At 37.2% G+C, this 17,391-nt stretch overlaps 1 protein-coding gene across 1 annotated transcript in view; it reads right to left on the bottom strand.

Annotated features, from left to right (window-relative positions):
• Positions 1-728: 728 nt before the first annotated feature.
• LOC134529742 (rhomboid-related protein 3) overlaps positions 729-17,391 on the bottom strand; it is a 35,545-nt gene continuing 18,882 nt past the window's right edge. The window contains exons 5-7 of the mRNA XM_063364135.1: positions 11,194-11,407; positions 10,992-11,105; positions 729-9,146 (exon numbers count right to left, since the gene is read on the bottom strand). Of these exons, the coding sequence (XP_063220205.1) occupies positions 8,961-9,146; positions 10,992-11,105; positions 11,194-11,407 (514 nt within the window). The 3' untranslated portion in view covers positions 729-8,960. The remainder of the gene's footprint in view (positions 9,147-10,991; positions 11,106-11,193; positions 11,408-17,391) is intronic.

The raw sequence follows: 17,391 nt of genomic DNA, 5'->3' as shown, positions 1-17,391 counted from the left end.
AAAAAATTTCTGGAAATTTTAGGGAGCAAGAGAGAAATATTTTTAAAAATAGGTTGATTTCAAGTGGGTTCATATCATCGTATCAATTTTGTGACCACTCAAAATGTGTATGAACAGACCATTTAGCAACCATTTGCTTTATTTTAATCAGCGTGGATGTCAGCTGATGGTCAAGGACACAAGGATTTCCTATGAATCAGTGACTACATGATGAATCAGCGTGGATGTCAGCTGATGGTCAAGGACACAAGGATTTCCTATGAATCAGTGACTACATGATGAAACATAGTGTAGTGACTAACTTCACTAGTGCAGAATGTGGCAATTTTCAGTTGCCTCACAAAGCAACTGCAGTTAATATGTACTGACGATACGATGTGAATGTAGATTAATAATAATCATGGTTTGATACCGAGCTTATCAAAATAAACGTACAACAGTTACTGTCTCTGTTTGATAAGAATAGTGTTGCTAAGGCCAATGCCACTCCCATGATTATTTCAATACTTCCTTATTAATAACCAATGTCATGCTTATCTAATGAAGGTGGTAGGTCCAATTCCATCCCCTAGAATAACTTAAATTGTCAGCACAGTGTCTATATCTAGAAGGGAGGTTCAGAGTCCACTGTATTCAGGAGTTCCCTTCGCCTTAAACCTCTGTACTTTTATGTATGGTAGAAATTCTCACCTTTAACACAAAACTGTACAAAAATTAAAACAGCAAAGGAAAGTAGTAATTTTTTAATACAAAAATACTAGGAGAAAATACACTGCAAAAGATTTTTTTCCACATTTTCTTAAAATTTAAAAAAAAAATATAACAGACTTTTATAAAAAAAATATTACCGCAATAATTTGCATAGTATTGCAACAATGGTCTTTCATAGGATATATCATATATATTTCAAATGTATACAAGCTGCAAAACTTGTTTACAAAATACTTGACTTTGGTATTCATAACTATATGTTACACACACTACAATAACATGTCAATAAAACATAAAATCTAAATACCAGTCTTAAATAAATAACTTTTTTTTTAAATAACATAACATAAAACAACTATGAAAAATTACTAGAGAAAATATGTCATGATTTAGTGGTGGCAGTGAAACAAGCTTTATTACAGTGCAGTTTGAAGTTTGTGAATATGTATTTGTTTATGGCTATTTGAAGTAGATGAAAACCATTTATTATTATTTTAATTTGAAAATTGGAAACATATTTCCACTCATCATCTCATTCCTCAATATTTTTGAAAACATTTACGTTTAATTAATTCTGCTTAGCTGCATATAGACTGCAGTGGGATGTTGGTTAAGGTTTTGAATAACATAATCATTAAGACCAAACAGGTCTTGAGGGGTTAAATGGCCCAAGGTTTTGTAGCAATTTCATGGTTGCTACAGAAATAGAATCTTAGAATTCCCTGACTTTTCCCTGTTTTCCAGAAATTTAAGAGAAAAATTCCCTGACTTTCTTATGAAGTACATACCATAAATATCAACGTGCATATGATTAAATGTAATATAAAAATTTCAGCATGAGGTAAAATAAGGTTATTTATTGTGTTATTTTGACGGCAGAATTGCAAATGTGTTTTTTTTCCTTCGACATGGCTGGTGATAGCTCTTCGGCCCATATTGCTGAGTTGAATACTTTTGTAGCACAAAGTGCAGTATGCAGAATTTATGTTTTTAGCAGAGGGTTTGATATGCTGAAACTGTGACTCCTTGAGCCAATTCTCCTTAAAAGTAATTTTCTTCGACATCTCTAAGCTAAAAAAAAAGTACATATTAATATTTTCAAGTTAGGTTAAAAAATTATTGTTTATGAATTCTTAAAAAAATATCACTACACAAATACAAAAACTATTACAAATTCACACCTAGAAATATAACGGGCCTACTTAGAGAATTACAATAGCAACATTACAACATGCAATACTCTTACATGTTAACTAACGATTCTGGGGAAAAACATGTTCAGTTATGCATAATTTTTTTATACACAATGTAAGTGTCACGCAACAGAACTCACGGATAAAAGCGGTTGAAAAAAAAAGTAATTAAAAAAATAGTTAGAAAAAATACAAAAACATAACCGCACACAAAAGCCACGTGTTTTCGTATCAGCTTGATAGTTTTCAAAATGAGAATTGGTATTGCTTCTTTATCAAAATGCACTTTATTTTCTTATGATTGCATCAAAAACTAACTTCACCTGAAACAACGCCTTTAAATTCACGTAATAAGCTTTGAAGTCACCTTATTCCACGTGAAAATAGCCTTCAAAAGATAAACGACGCCATGCCCGTTCTGTAGTTCACTGCATGGAACGGAACAAAACACAAAGTCTCAAGGGCAAATTAAAAAGGAGCAAAACACGAACAAATGAAGGCCGGGTTCGCTAGTGAACAAACGAGTGCCTGGATTGGCCAGAAGTTATGGTGGGTGGTTGTAACAGCCTATTGCAACGGACAATCGTAGACCAAGTAAAAAAAAAAAAGTTGCAGTTGCCGTGTGCCTTAAGCAGCAGCCTTTTAGCAGAGTCGTTCGGTAGCGGTACGAGCGCATCAAAACAAAGCTTTGTTTGAAATATAAGCAACTTTAAAATTTCCAGAATTCGTAGAATTTTCCCTGACATTTCCCGGAATTCCCTAACCATTTTAATTTCCCTGACATTTCCCGGTTTTCTAGTCCTGTAGCAACCATGAATTTGTTTCATAATCCACAGGGCTGCAGGGAGAACACACACTATAAGAAATAATATTAAGCTAGAACATTACTTGAACTATTTCTCATGATGTGTCTTTAAGCACACCAGAATAGCCAGAATACTGAATTCATAATGGTTCAGGTTCAGCTGCTAACCTAACAATCATAACTTAATTTATGAGCACCAAGTTAAGTACCTGTTCTAAAAGTTTTCATCTAAGCCTTTCTGTACATAATCATGTCTCTTGTGATGAAGCAGACCTTGGCTCATAATGGAAATAGGTTCTTTCCTGTTACCTGTTAAACCTGACAAAATCAGCCTTGTAGACATGTTAATATTTGGATAATTATATGGCTTGTCAGGCTGGCCTGCACAGCTATTTGACATATTTTCATAAAACTATAACTGTTTCATAAAACTACAAATTGATTCACATAAGTACACAGTTAAAGTTTGCAGGAGATCATTTGTATTATACATTTATAGAAACAGTGCCCTTTGCTAAGAATAAATGGCTGTCAGTCTAGAATTATTTTTGTCTGAAACCCACTTTTGGTGGCGACATGTATTACAAAAGCACTTACAAAATACAGTTCTTTATTTTCTTAAAACTTGTGCGTTACACTACAAAATAATACAAAGATTACTTACAACATAAAACCCCACATTCACAGCTTTAAAGTTTATAAGTTCCTACAGTTTATACTTCTTTCCTGTGTTCCCATTAAATACTTAAAGTGTACATTCAAATTTTTCCCACACGTTTCTTCATTTTGCAACACTTTTTCTTTAGCTTGCCGCCAACCCTCAGTGTCCCCTCCGGTCCAGAAACAGTATGCATGTGAAATGCCCAGTGCCAGTGTTGTATAGTGCCCAGTCGGGACATGACAATAAATTGAACTGTCGAGGGGATGCAAGATCGATAGTCGACCCTGCCATTAACCACCCCCAGCAGTGACCTGAAGCACAACAGCAGTACATAGGCAACTTTCAACCAGAATGGTTGCATGTTTCCGCCCACGAGGTCTATCGTCGTTGTGCTAGGTACTGACTAATCCATCTAGTGTTTGCATCTGTTTAGTTAGCTGTGTCCTAGGGGCCTACACGCAGGGTGTCCTAGATAGACAACCCTGCTGCTTAAACCACTCCTACTGATGATGTTACAACCCCGAAAGCATTCACCATCTCATTTTACCATGGGTTACCATGATGCTCCTCACCTTTCCTAAGCTAGCTGGCACCCTTTTGGAATCATCACTGATTCTGAAACCCCTGTATTACACCTACACCAAAGGTGTCATGTGACAATCAACTTGTAATGACTATTCCATCATAGTCACCTTGTGCCTGTGCCAGGATTCAGGCAGGAACGTGTCACAGTTAAAACACTCATTCATGTAGTCTTCACTAAAGCCACCATTGTGTGTGTCAAATGGCAAGCACACACTCTGAAAGCCATTTTTGACACGACATTCCAACTGACTACCTGCCTGTGGGCACGTGGAGTTATAGAACAAAGGATATTTCTCCCCTCCCATTTCTGCTGCCAACTCAATTGGCCGTGATGGCATTGCAAGGACATTCAGATGGCTTGCTCTGACCATGCCCTAGTGCCACCTGAATGCTTACCAAGGTTTTCAAAGGCTCAGTCGCACTCCACCACCAACCACGCACACATGACTTCAACCAGCCAGCCACTATGAACCACAGGATGACATCCCTTCCTTCCCTATGTAACCAGCTACACCACAAGGCGTGCGTGCCTGCCCAATACTGCTTGTAATGAAATGAAGAGAAAAAATGACAGTCCCAACACCATGCATCCAGACATAGAAGCCACCACCAGCTGCTCAGGTGCACCTATCACAATATGAAGCGTGAAAGCTAAAATTTTGAGTGACAACGGAATAAATTTATGATACGTACCACAAATACGACACCCAACAGACAACACAGCCAGAGAGATTTTTTTCCATATGTACTGCACCTAGGTCAAAACTAACAGACTGCTCTTGAAGACACAAGGCACATCATTTCCAATATTTTCCCAAAGTAGACCATCACTGGCACAGCGTCTGCTCAATCCATGCCACAACTTTTCCAAATATGAACAGAAGGAATTAGCTGCTGGCAAACATCCAATAACGTGTTGAACTAGCTGACCACCACCCCTGAACTCACGCCCAGCATAACCGACGACCCCATAAACACCTATGAGGTCTCAAGGCACACCACCCTGCCCACTCTTGGAGACCCATTGAGGCCCTGGTGGATACAGCGACGAGCTAAACACACAGTGCTGCTCACCTCATCCCGAGGCTGGTCCTGGTGCTCAAGGTAGGGACACTGCAGCTGGCCATGGTCAACCACAACAGGGCATGCTAAGGTAGAAATCAGCATTAATGTGAGGTCAGCCACACTACAACCCTTGTCGTAGATATACTGAGGGATGGACCTATCTTGGATGGCTTACTTGTCTCCCTCGAAAATGTCACATTGGCATGACAGAACTGGAGAATCTGGCCAACACAGAGGGTGTCCATTATCCCAGACCAGCTCACCCTTATCAAGGAGAAATCCCTACCATTGACAGGCAGTTGCAGAGGCTCATGGATCTTCTCAACTGGTTGAGATCATGTGTACTGAACTTTGCCATCACCATTCCACTGATAACAACCTACAGTCTTTTAAGACCAAATTCAGGTGGACAGAGGCCGTTTAACATTCATTGGACATGACTAAAAAGCTGTTCAAAGAACGTCACACCTTATCCTATCTTTAACCAGATTACCATATATATATGTATGTACAAACTTATGCCAGCTAGCATGGCATGAGAGCTATCCTCACCTCCTGGCCAATAAGAAGAAAAATGGGCTGTGAAGTACGCCAGCACGAAGTTCGGGCTAGCGGAGCACCGGTGAGCAGGAGTGTCTCGTGTTGGTGTGGGAATTCAAGTGGTATTTGCACTACCTCGAGGGTTGGGTTTTCATGCTCCACACTAATAGTCAGTGCCTGTGTGGCTCAATTCCACACAGGAGACAAAACTGACCAGATGGTCGTTGATGCTCTAGACATTCCTGGTCAACGTGGAGCACATACCTAGCTGCAAGAATCAGCTGATGAACAAACTATCCCATAAAACTCATCTGTTACTCAGACCGCCACAGCACCACCATCTGCTGTTCTGTATACCCTACACTACACTCCTGGTAACGTACCCTCTGCCACCCCAGTGACTGTGGTGCACAAAACCCAGCGGGCAGATGCAGCCTCATAGGCCAGCATGCAGCAAGTGCATTATACCCCACCATCAGAGTCCCTCTACGGGACAACCCTATGGTCCACGACTGAGTTGGCCGAGCACCATTTAAGACTACATGTGTGGCTAAAGTTAAACTTGTGTAGTGGATTAGACAAATAATACTTAAGTGAAAAGTTGGTTAGGTTAAAGAAGCTACAGTAATTATACCAAAATATTTAAGTAAAAAAATGTGTTTTTATGTAGCTAACCTAACCAGTTTTTGTCTGTCTTATTTGCAAACCTCTAAATACTGCTAAATTCAACCCATTTTACAAAAAAAAAAGACATTATTTTAAAATGCTGTATTTGCAAATTAGTGATTAAATACGCTCATATTCAAACTTTCCAACCCAAGTTATTCATGTGTTTTTGTTGTTAATGGCAACCAGGTAAATCATATTTTAGTTAAGGAATATTACACACATTTTCCTCTGGAATCAGAAACCATTATTCACGTTTGTTTATTATTTTGAGTCATAAACTTCTTTTAATGGCTATCACAAAGAGTGGCAGTGTTTTGTGTTGTAGTCCATGGTTGTTGACATTTATTAATTTTTTTCCACTACTGGTACATGTGACGAAATGAATACAAATAATAGTTTGTTTTCAAGATTGAAATGTCACAAATAGTCTGGGTTTTGAGTCATTCATACAATTTTTTCTGCTACTGCTTTATGTGAAAATAGTGAAATGACTTTTAATAACATGTGGTGTGTTAATACACAGAATATTGTTCATGTTTTTGACTATGGGGTCCCGTCAAAACATCTATACTGGGTATTTATATAGCAAAAATGATGTTAACCTAAACAGTTAACGTTGGTATATGACAAACTTGTGAGGTACGCTATATCAAATAACATTTGTAATTTTGAAGTGTTAGTATTCTATAGAATTGAATTAAATAATAAACTATTCATATTTCATCATTTGAATATTCATACAGGCCTAGTTAGTAGCCACCTAGCAGAACCAGAGCCTCAGTTGACCTTTGTGCCACGGTGGTCAATATGGATCATTAACCCCCCCAAGGGAGTTACTGAGACCTGGAGTGTTGGAGACCACCTGCCTAACAAAAATGTACAGGGCCTAGAACTGTGTGCCATTTACGGGCTATGCTAATGATCATACTACTTATACTGTATCTTCTGAATGTTATAGCACTTATACAGCTTTAAAGGACATGCTAAAAATGTCCACTTATGCATCAGCAGACACTTAGAGAGACCTGATAACTAGAGACCCGGAAAATTTGTGGGTTCAATGACCTCCAGGATAGACTCCAATATCCTCTACACACTCGGGCAAATGCCAACTATTCATTGGCTGCTGACTTGTGAGTCGTCTCGACTGGGTGGCCTGTGATTCGACACTTCTATGAGTGAGGGTCTCTAATTGGTCCTCAGTACTCCAGATTAACAGTGAACCAATGACAGAAGTAGCACTAAGGTATAATTATTTGAATTTTAGCATAACACGAAGTGAACCCGCGAATTTTCCGGGTCTCTACTGATAACACATTGGCTAGCACAAAAAACCCATTTTTTGAAGGCAGTGTTGGCATTTGTACATATTCAAATTGTGCACCACCTGTTAATTATCTTCAGCGCCGTGCTGCATAAAACCCTACCTGTTCTTTTTTCAAATAGAAAACAATTTATTCTATTACACTAAGAAACATCATAGTTTTTAAACGTTGGCATACAATTCTTCTTTGACAATCACGTGGTGTTGATGCCAGAAAACAGTTCATTTAACTCTTGCAGTAGCACTTAAGAGTTGTTCTAGCTTTGAAACTACATACATGCAAAAATTATAATTGGAAGGAGTTATTTAAAATGAAAAATTGCAGGCAAGCACCTAATGCATAGCCTGCCAGATGTAGTTATTTCTGCATGGGGACTGCCAGACATGTGACACATTCAAGACTTGGCTTTAATGTTTTGGATGACCTATATGAATCAGCACTATGAATTTGTAGAACCATATTAACTTCCACACTACTGAAAATTCTCGAGACTGCAACAGCATTAGGTAGGTATCGGCGATGAAATAATGTAGACAATTTTTACGAAACCAAACTAATTGCAGCTAATAACACAAGGATATAGTGAAAAGCCTTGCTGATACTGACTCTCCTTCATAGCTATTATGATGTACATAGTTTCTAAAGAAGAACTATAATCAAAAAAGTGAAATAATAATTTTTTTTTTAATTTATAAAGCAAATCCCTTTAAAAAAGACAACTTTTAAAAATAATAATGATGGGCAGTGACTAGACTCATACAGGTGTCACATTTCATGCAGAAGGAGAAAAGAAATTCATCACACTATCTTACTCCCAAAAAAACTAATCACGATTGAAATGTTCTGGATGGTTAAAGCTCTAGAAGAAAAATGAACTGCAATTCTAACACGGACCACATAATTTTGACAAATATTTCCCAGATAATTAAAAAAACACAGTTTAAAAAAATTAAATATATCTTTTTTGTAGTTGTAGTCTCCTGACTACACACACGTATCATTTTTCACACATTAAAATGGATGTTTTTTTCGATATTTGAACTTGTTTGTTACTGGATTAGATTAATGCTGAAAATTTCAATGCTGAATGTTTCATCACTATATTCATAGTACCTAACTTATATCAATTTTACTTTTTAATTCTTAAAAATTATACAAACAAACTTCATTAGGTACATTTTATAATGTTAGCTATATTTAAAAATAATGCAGGCAAAAAAAAAAAGGTTTATAATAATGAATACATTCCTTTCTTAGATGATGATTTAAACCACTCATTTGTGGAGTAGTATTTATAAACTATTATATACGCAAACACCAATATAAAAATAGTAACTACAAAATTTGATAATGCAGGCTTACATTATCAACATAATACTGGAACACAAATGTGGATGCACTTGATGTCAAGGGTAAAAGAAGGAACTTGCAAAAATATTCCAGAGAACAGCTGCCAGCATTAGACTTGAAAACAGCACAATGCTTGCCCACCACACTTGCCTTTCCCAGCGCTTTATTTCCAGATTCCGAAGAACACAAATACCTACCAGCAAGCCTGCTAAAGCACCAGCAAGATGAGCTGCATAGCCAATCTGAAAATAACACACACACATCTCAGATCCGATCCATAAAACTAGCTACAAGCTACTCAACTACACATGTAAGAATGCTTGTGAGGCTACAGAACCACATTCTCGAATGCCTAAACCACCAAACTACAGATGTTAGATTAAGCCTGTGGCTCAAACCCAAAAACCCTCCTCAGACTGCATATGGTGTATAATGCCCAAGATCTGTGTATTTGTTGATTCCAGCAACCCTAGCTATGTTTGTAAAAAAACTGGCTGATTCTCCGAGAGAAGAGCTGAAGTCGACAACTGATACACGTCATACGTATCATGAACCAAAATGAGCAGGAGGGAGGGGTTCCTTGAAGCGTACACTGGTTCCCCACCTGAGCTAATGGGTAGGAGTACAGAGCATGACGAGAGTAACACAAAACTCCCTTCTATTAGGGAGATGGAGGAGCAGATCTGGCGATGAGGTGATTACTGGAAAACAAATATGTGGTGGGAAAGAATATTTAGTGTCACACATTTATTAATAATCATAAAAAAAATCTCCATTGTGCACAATATTTTTAACGAACTATATACATTTAATGGCATAATCAATACTCAGGCTAACAAGAAATTATATCATTTAACAAACAAGTACACAAATACACTGAAGCTACCACAGACTTGAGTAAACATATTTTGCATCCCCACATTAGAAATGATACTGCACAGTTCTTGATCATTATAGTCAGCTCCTAAAATACTTCAGGTGTTAACTGATGGATGTGGCAGAACAATTCAGGAGGGTTTAGTAAACCCATCGAAAAGCCACAATCGCTAGCAAATTCAATACTTAATTCTCTACATTGTTAATAATAATGAAACGGCAAGAAAATATAAGAGTCACATGCTGAAGTACTTAAATTTTAACGAATACCTTATCAACTAATCACATTTCCTACTGAACTTCATTGTATGAGCTTCACAATAACTAGGTATGTATTTAATCCTAGATCACTCCAGGTTTCATGTCCATGGACCAAACATTGATATACACTAATTTTTTGAGCTTTAATAAAATTAGGCTCAAGTTGAGTATTTAAAACTCAACTTGAAATTCAGAATACTTGTGCACCCCTTACATTTAGAACATTAAAAAATACAGTAAAATTCTATACCTACATCAAATTTGAAAGGAGTGAAATTTTTATAAATGATGTATTTGTAAACAGGTGGGTCCAAACAAAGCTAGTAAGTCTACAATATCAGATTTTCCACTACTTTGAATGTGACTGCTACAAAAACTGCAGTGCATTTGTTATAGTAAATAATTTCTCAAAGAAAATAATTTTTACATATATTGTTCTATTCCATTCATATTAGAGATGTATCTAACTCCCAAATGCCATGACTTTATGCCAGTAAATAGGCTCATAACATACTGTCAAAAAAAAAACTTTTTCTGGAAGAAGTGAGACAAACTTAAAATACTAACATTAATAGTTATCACTTAAGTTCACAAGGAATGAGATGGTTATGCATTGCTTAAATTAGTTTGAAAAAGTTAATAAATACATAAATATATTTTCAAAAAATTTAAAAATTATGTCAGTAGTCATATTTGAAATACATGACCATTTTAAGCAATTTCAGTGCTTTTTGCTAGTAAATGTTTGAGGGACCATTCCTCCTCACGTACTTTGACAGCTGTATAATGCTAAAGTGGATTGGCATCCCAGCATGTGCTCTTTCGGGAAAAGGTCTGGCTACCTTGAAAACAAAACATTTGTCTCAAGACAGTGCAGTGTCTGTTCTATGAAAGTTACTATATGAAAAAAATCAAAGAGTGTGAGAGAAAATAAATTAGAAATAACTTGCCTGCTTGTCTTCATTTATAACATAACGGTTATATACTGCTGTTCCAATGTCAACCAAAGCCAAAATCAAGAACACAAGAAGTTGAAGTAATGCAAACTGCATTTCAGACCAGTTCTGAAAAATAAAAAGTAATTTAGTATAAAAAAAATTAAACACTTGAACAGTAACAGCATAGATTTTCCATTGACATTTAACCACTTACCATGATTATCGTGGCAACATGTGCAGCAATAATGCCATACACACCTCCAGATGCACCAGCCAAAAAAACTTTTGGGTCCGTCACAGATGTTCCAAGTGATCCAGCAATTACCCCGGCCAAATACACACACAGTACTCGCCACCATCCGTGCACCATTTCTAGTGGGATCCCCAGCATAATTTGAACAATCAGGTTAACAATCAGATGAAAAATGCTGCAAAAAATTGTCATGCCTTTATTAACAGGCTTTCAACAGTATGTAAAAAAAATATAATTTTGAACTGTACTAAAACTTCCACACAATCTACAAAGAGGAGGGTTTTTTTCCCTACATATCCATTCCAAAAACACTAAATATTGAAGTTTCACACATCTTACAGTAACATCCCTCACCCAACTTGGCATGAAAAATAATCTCTTATTGTTTTACTATGTGGCCATCACATCTAACCATTTGTAAGTTTACGTATAGAACTAACATTTAACTGGAAGCATGGTGGCACTGCAGAAGCTACAGAAGCGCAGCTGAATGGCATAATGAGCTAAGCACTGCTGCAGCACTTTACATGTTGGATGCTGAGTGAATGGCCAAAGGAGGGGAAGGAGAGACAGAGATGCAAGATGTAAAATTATCTTGGTTTATTGTGCAGTTATTAAGGCAGAAAAATCCCTGCATAATTCCCGGTTTTCCCATTTTTCAGTCACTATACACAAACTATAGGTGGGCATTTATTTTGTGTATATAAATATTTTATACATATGCCCACCCCTCAAAATAGTGCTGTTCGATTAGCGCAGTTTTGAAGTAATGATGCCAATTAATGAGGGCATGATCTGAAGTAGCATGGTCATAGATTCAAAGTAATGAATGAATGCCCTTTTTCGTTCACATAAATTTATAATTTTCATGCCCGCGCAATGGCAACAGCTCTTGTGTAACAAACACAATGCAACAAATTAAAAATATGATGGCACTTGTGTAACATTAATATAATGATGAATCAAAAAACAATAGCTTACAATTTCCATAATAGCTATTCGCTTCCTTCATTGTCTATGTCAATGTCCAATTAAAATTGTACAACAAATAATATTATGTAAATTAATTGTCCGACGCCCGCATGTGTGTTCAACCAATGTCTACACTATGCTGTCCCACAAGTCGTCGAGAAAACTCAGCGGAAACATTTTAGTTTAGGAGTTTAAATTAAATGTGCTGAAAAGAATTTACTGTGGTGAGCGGTAGACTGATGTGGCTAATGCGTTGGGAATTCCTGGCTCAACAGTGAGGATAATATAAAAAAAAAAAGAAAGGAAAAACTCTTGGAGGCTGCTGCATTAAATGCACCATCCCAAGAGACACAAAAACAAAATGGAGAAATTACTAACTATTTTTGTTGATGACACACAGTATAAGATACCACTGAGTCCTGACATTATCAAAGAAAAGGCACATAGTTTATATGAAGACTTAAAAGAATCATTCCCTGAGGAATACAATGCGCAGAAATTCCAGGTCAGTAATGGATGGTTTAATAATTTAGAAATTATTCTAATCTTCACAGTATATCCATGAAGGGCGAGGCTGCTAGTGCAGATGCACTACACAGATCACAAAGTGTTTAACATTAATGAAACTGGTCTTTTTTGGAAAAAACTTCCAAGGAGAAATTTTATTTCCAAAGAAGAAAAGTCTGCCCCAGGTGTGAAGGTAGTTAAGGATCGGTTGACACTGCTGTTGGGTTGAAATGTGGCAGGAGACTTTAAGTTCCAGCCTCTTCTAGTCTACCACTCAGAAAATCCAAGGGTGCTGCAAGGTTTGAATAAATCTCATCTTCCCATCATAGGGAAGGCCAACAAAAAAGCACGTATAACATAATCTCTGCTTCTTGATTCGTATGAGAACCACTTTGGCCCAGCTGTAGAGAAATATCTCAAAGCAAAGAAAGTTTTACTCCTCATGGACAATGCACCAGGTCACCCATCTAAGGAAACTGTTTGTTTGCATGGAAGTAGTTTTCATGCCACCAAACACAACATCACTAATCCAGCCCATGGACCAGGAGGTAATTTCTACATTCAAGGTTGGAGAAAGCAGGTGCAGTGGGTAGGGCTGTGTGAATGTGACTTTTTCAATGTGAATCAAATGTGAATCAAATAATTGCAAATATTTGCGAATAGCGAATAATTTGCGGATATTTTCTAATTAAGTTCTAGGTATAAATCTGAATAATGACAGTCTAAATTTGGCATATTATAAATTGTTGTTTAAAAGAGTAATGTTCTTTAGCTTTATATACATTTTTATTACTCAAGTAACATGTAAATTTTATGTCTCTTCTAATGGTTTAGTAATAAAACACAATCAGTGATATAGAAATGTCTTCATAAAAAGCTAAGCCTACACCTTGCCATCAACATTACGTAAATTGCAGTGCAAAAAGACCAATTCCTTTACATGTTCTGGATCCAGGCATTGCCTCTTGGAATGGAAGTGACAATGTTCCCAGAAGCAGAAAAACAACGTTCTGAATTTCACTTCTTCTTCTGAAAATTAAAAAAAAAAAAGTTTATGAAAGTAAACAGATCTTCGATGTATCAGTTTTATTCTCGGCAGTAAATAGTCAAGCGATTACCAATCAATATATCGAAGAGTTGTTTATTACAACTGCTCGTAAGCATGGTCAATATTCCGTACTCAGAGTCTTTTGGAATCAAACGTGTCAAGGTAAAATAATTTTTAATGAATTTTGTTTATCTTGTCTTTTTAATTTTATCTAATTATTTACGTAACATTCTCGGTAGTTTAAAAAGCGATTGCGCTGGAGAAATTCTAGCAACACAATTCTCTGGCCATGGACCGCTCTGCTGGCCATCAACACAAACGGACACGTTTTCTTTTTTGGTGTAGCCATGATGGCCGCTGTATTTACTTTTCTATCGTTAAGAAAAATTCTCTAGATTTGTATTAGTAAAATTAATTGAATGGTGACCAAAGAGCATGTGTGCATTAGTTTTTAAAGGTGAAAGCTGATGCGCTGGCATTGTTTTAAATAGTTTTACACTTTTACATGGCACAAACATGGCTCACCCGAAAATTGTGCTAAGGACAACTGGATATAATAAATTAATTATGCTACACATCACGTAAAGTTTGCAGTAAAAACGTAAGCATTTATGATAATTGTCATGCTACATTGGCTTTAATTGTTCTCAGTATGCCCATTTACCTAACCTAAAATTTGATGTAAGTAAAGGTCCGCTTACAGTTTTTTTTCCCCATTAAGTCTCTCGGAAAATGATTTCTCGAGGTTCGACATATTATTGTATCACACGTTTTGTCAAAAAAAAAGTAATATAGTATAATCCCGCCGATGCGACCCCTCGCGGTTTCCGGAAAAACGGACTTATAAACGGAATGGTCGCAATAGAGAATTCGGGCCAATTTTAACCCCCCCCCCCCCAAATATATCCAATTACATAAAAAATCGCCTTTGTTCGCATAGATTTCATATTCAAATGGTCTATGGTGTAAAAAAGACAACTTTTTAAATTCATATTACACCTCGGACTCGCATACCCTGACCAATGGGTTCTGATAAATACTCGCGCTAAGTGAATTCGCGTCACGCGAGTTCGGCTATGCTAGCCGGCTGGTGGTTATTTTCGTTCAAAACGTGTCGAAGGAACTTGTGTGGATCAGGTAGAAAACATTCGGCTATAAACGAAAGATATGAAAACAATGCTATCCTGAAATGCTGTGACATGTTTTTGGAGTAGATAATCACAGCGACAGACCGACAGGATGCGCTCCCGCCCTTGCCGTCAGCGATGTTTATTTTGACAGCTCAAGCAATTATCTTTTCCACGTCCCTTCACAGCGTAAAAAAAAAGAATAAAAACACGTTGGAATGCAGTTGGAAAAGTAACTATGCAGTAAAATAAATATATTTACGGCCCTGCTAATTTTTTTCTATTCAATAAAATTCGAGGTATTAGTGAGTTTTCAGCAGAAACTGCTGTGTGACTAATAAACAAATTTTATCATTATAACTTAAACTTATTAAGTATTTAACGGCTAAGGACAGTCGTATAAGCCCATAAAAATATTTATTTTACCGAGAATGGACTATACAACCTGGCTTTTGTCGCACGCGGTGTGGGTGGGAAGCAGATGCTGACAGTTTCTCACGCAGAAGGTTGAAATAAGGAAGGGAATGTGTTGAAATGTTAATTGGTAAAGGAGGGGGGGGGGGGTGTTTTTACATGGTTTGTGGCTCTGGGAGGGATGAGCCTTGAAGAATTAGCAGGGTATGGGAGAGGTAAGTGTCACGTCACGTCACGTATGACGTCAAGCCGCCGCTACCGCCAGCCTGGCCGGACGTGCGATAGTGGAGGCGCCGAGCTCGGCTAGACACTGCCGCGTGGACAGTCTAGAGGGGGGTGGTATCTATTTTTAGCCGTATTTCTTATACCTGCCTGCTTACAGTACAGCTCTCGCCAAGATAAACGTGAACACATAGCACCCAACAAAGTGTAACAGACTTGTTTTTCAGCCGATTTTACTCAAATTTTCGACTTTCTCTGCTCAAATTTTTCACGGTTTCTCAAAAAACGGTTGTATAAACGGAATGGACGCATCAGAGGGGGGTCGCATCAGCGGGATTCTACTGTATTAATACATTCGAAAACTTTCGAATATTTGAAAATTTCAGATACCTAATTTGGTTTCCAATGTGAATCAAATAAAATATTTGATTCGCACGAATATTTGAAATTTTGAATATTCGCACACCCCTAGCAGTGTGTGGTAAATAAGGGGAGGAGAGGGCTGGGGCTTATTGCTATCACACTGAAGAGGACAGAACGGAGAGTAAAGGAGGTGTATTCAATGTTGATGAGGCCAATGCTTGAATATGCAGCAGCAATTTGGGACCCATACCTAGGGATAGAAATTAAGGAAATGGAAAAAATGCAACGTAAAGCGGCTAGATGGACGATGGGTATGTGGAGGAGGGAAGGGGTGAAGGGTGAGATGCATAGGCCATCGGTGATGATGGAGGAGCTGGGGTGGGACACAATACACAGAACGAGGAAAACAGAGAAATTGGTGAAATTTTTTGAAGTGACGTCTAATAAATCGATGAACGCCGGCTGCATGCACGAAAAAGTGTCCCACTACGGATGTCCCACTACGGATGTGTTCCTGTTTGCTCATTGTACGCATGCGTGGCATCTCTCTTCATGCTCATTGTACGCATGCGTGGCATCTCTCTTCCACTCGATTTGAACAACCATCGATTTGACTTTTTAATCATATTTTTGTCGTTTGAATTATTAATATTATGTAATTTTTACGAACGTCCACCGATTTTCAGCACAATCGGTACGGTTATTTAAAAGTAATGTTGAATATTCAAATACATTTTGAACCAACAATGGTGTTTTACAGTTACACATAGTAATTAAAATTACACCCGGGATCTTCTGCACAATGTTTTAAAAAATATTGTAACACATTATAAATAAGTTTGGTGCATTTGGGATGCGTATTTGTTATCAAATCATGTTATAAAAACGAAATAATATTATTCCCCTACCCTGAAAAAAAGTTTATAAATATGTATATATCATTTGAAACTACTAATTGTATGTATGGTTTTGTCGCAGTGCGGTCAGCGTCGCAAACTTCCATTCCAAAGGATGTCAGTTCGAATCCTGGCAGGTGCAAAATTTTTTTTTGTACTTGTAAAAATAAATATGGCGCACACAACATTTAAATAGGAATAAATATATTTGAATTAATGAATGCAAATAAAAGTAAATTTACTAATTAAATTGTACATTTCATTTCACTCCTTTGTATCCATACAAAATAGTGATAATTAAATAAAAATGATTCATATTAAAAAAAAATTTCTTCCTCAAAGAATGTAATATTTTTAATGCCTAAATGGTTTGGTTGCAAAAGCCTATTACGGCTCAGTCTCAGGCCGAATATATTTCATTTTCTTCTGGATAAATCATTTCATCAATGTTTTGTTATGACATTGTCACGTTAAACTATCGTCCGTAAACCGACTTTACAGACAACCAATTTTTTAAGGTGAGAAGGGGCAAGGGAGCTGGGGGATGCTGGGAGTCAGGTTGAACAAAGAGGTGTATAGAGGGAGGAGGGATCATGGGTGGAAGATTCAG

This window comes from Bacillus rossius, chromosome 2 (assembly GCF_032445375.1).
Source record: "Bacillus rossius redtenbacheri isolate Brsri chromosome 2, Brsri_v3, whole genome shotgun sequence".
NCBI lineage: Eukaryota > Metazoa > Arthropoda > Insecta > Phasmatodea > Bacillidae > Bacillus > Bacillus rossius.
Note: the sequence above shows the minus strand (reverse complement) of the source record. Positions and strands in the feature narration are given on the sequence as shown.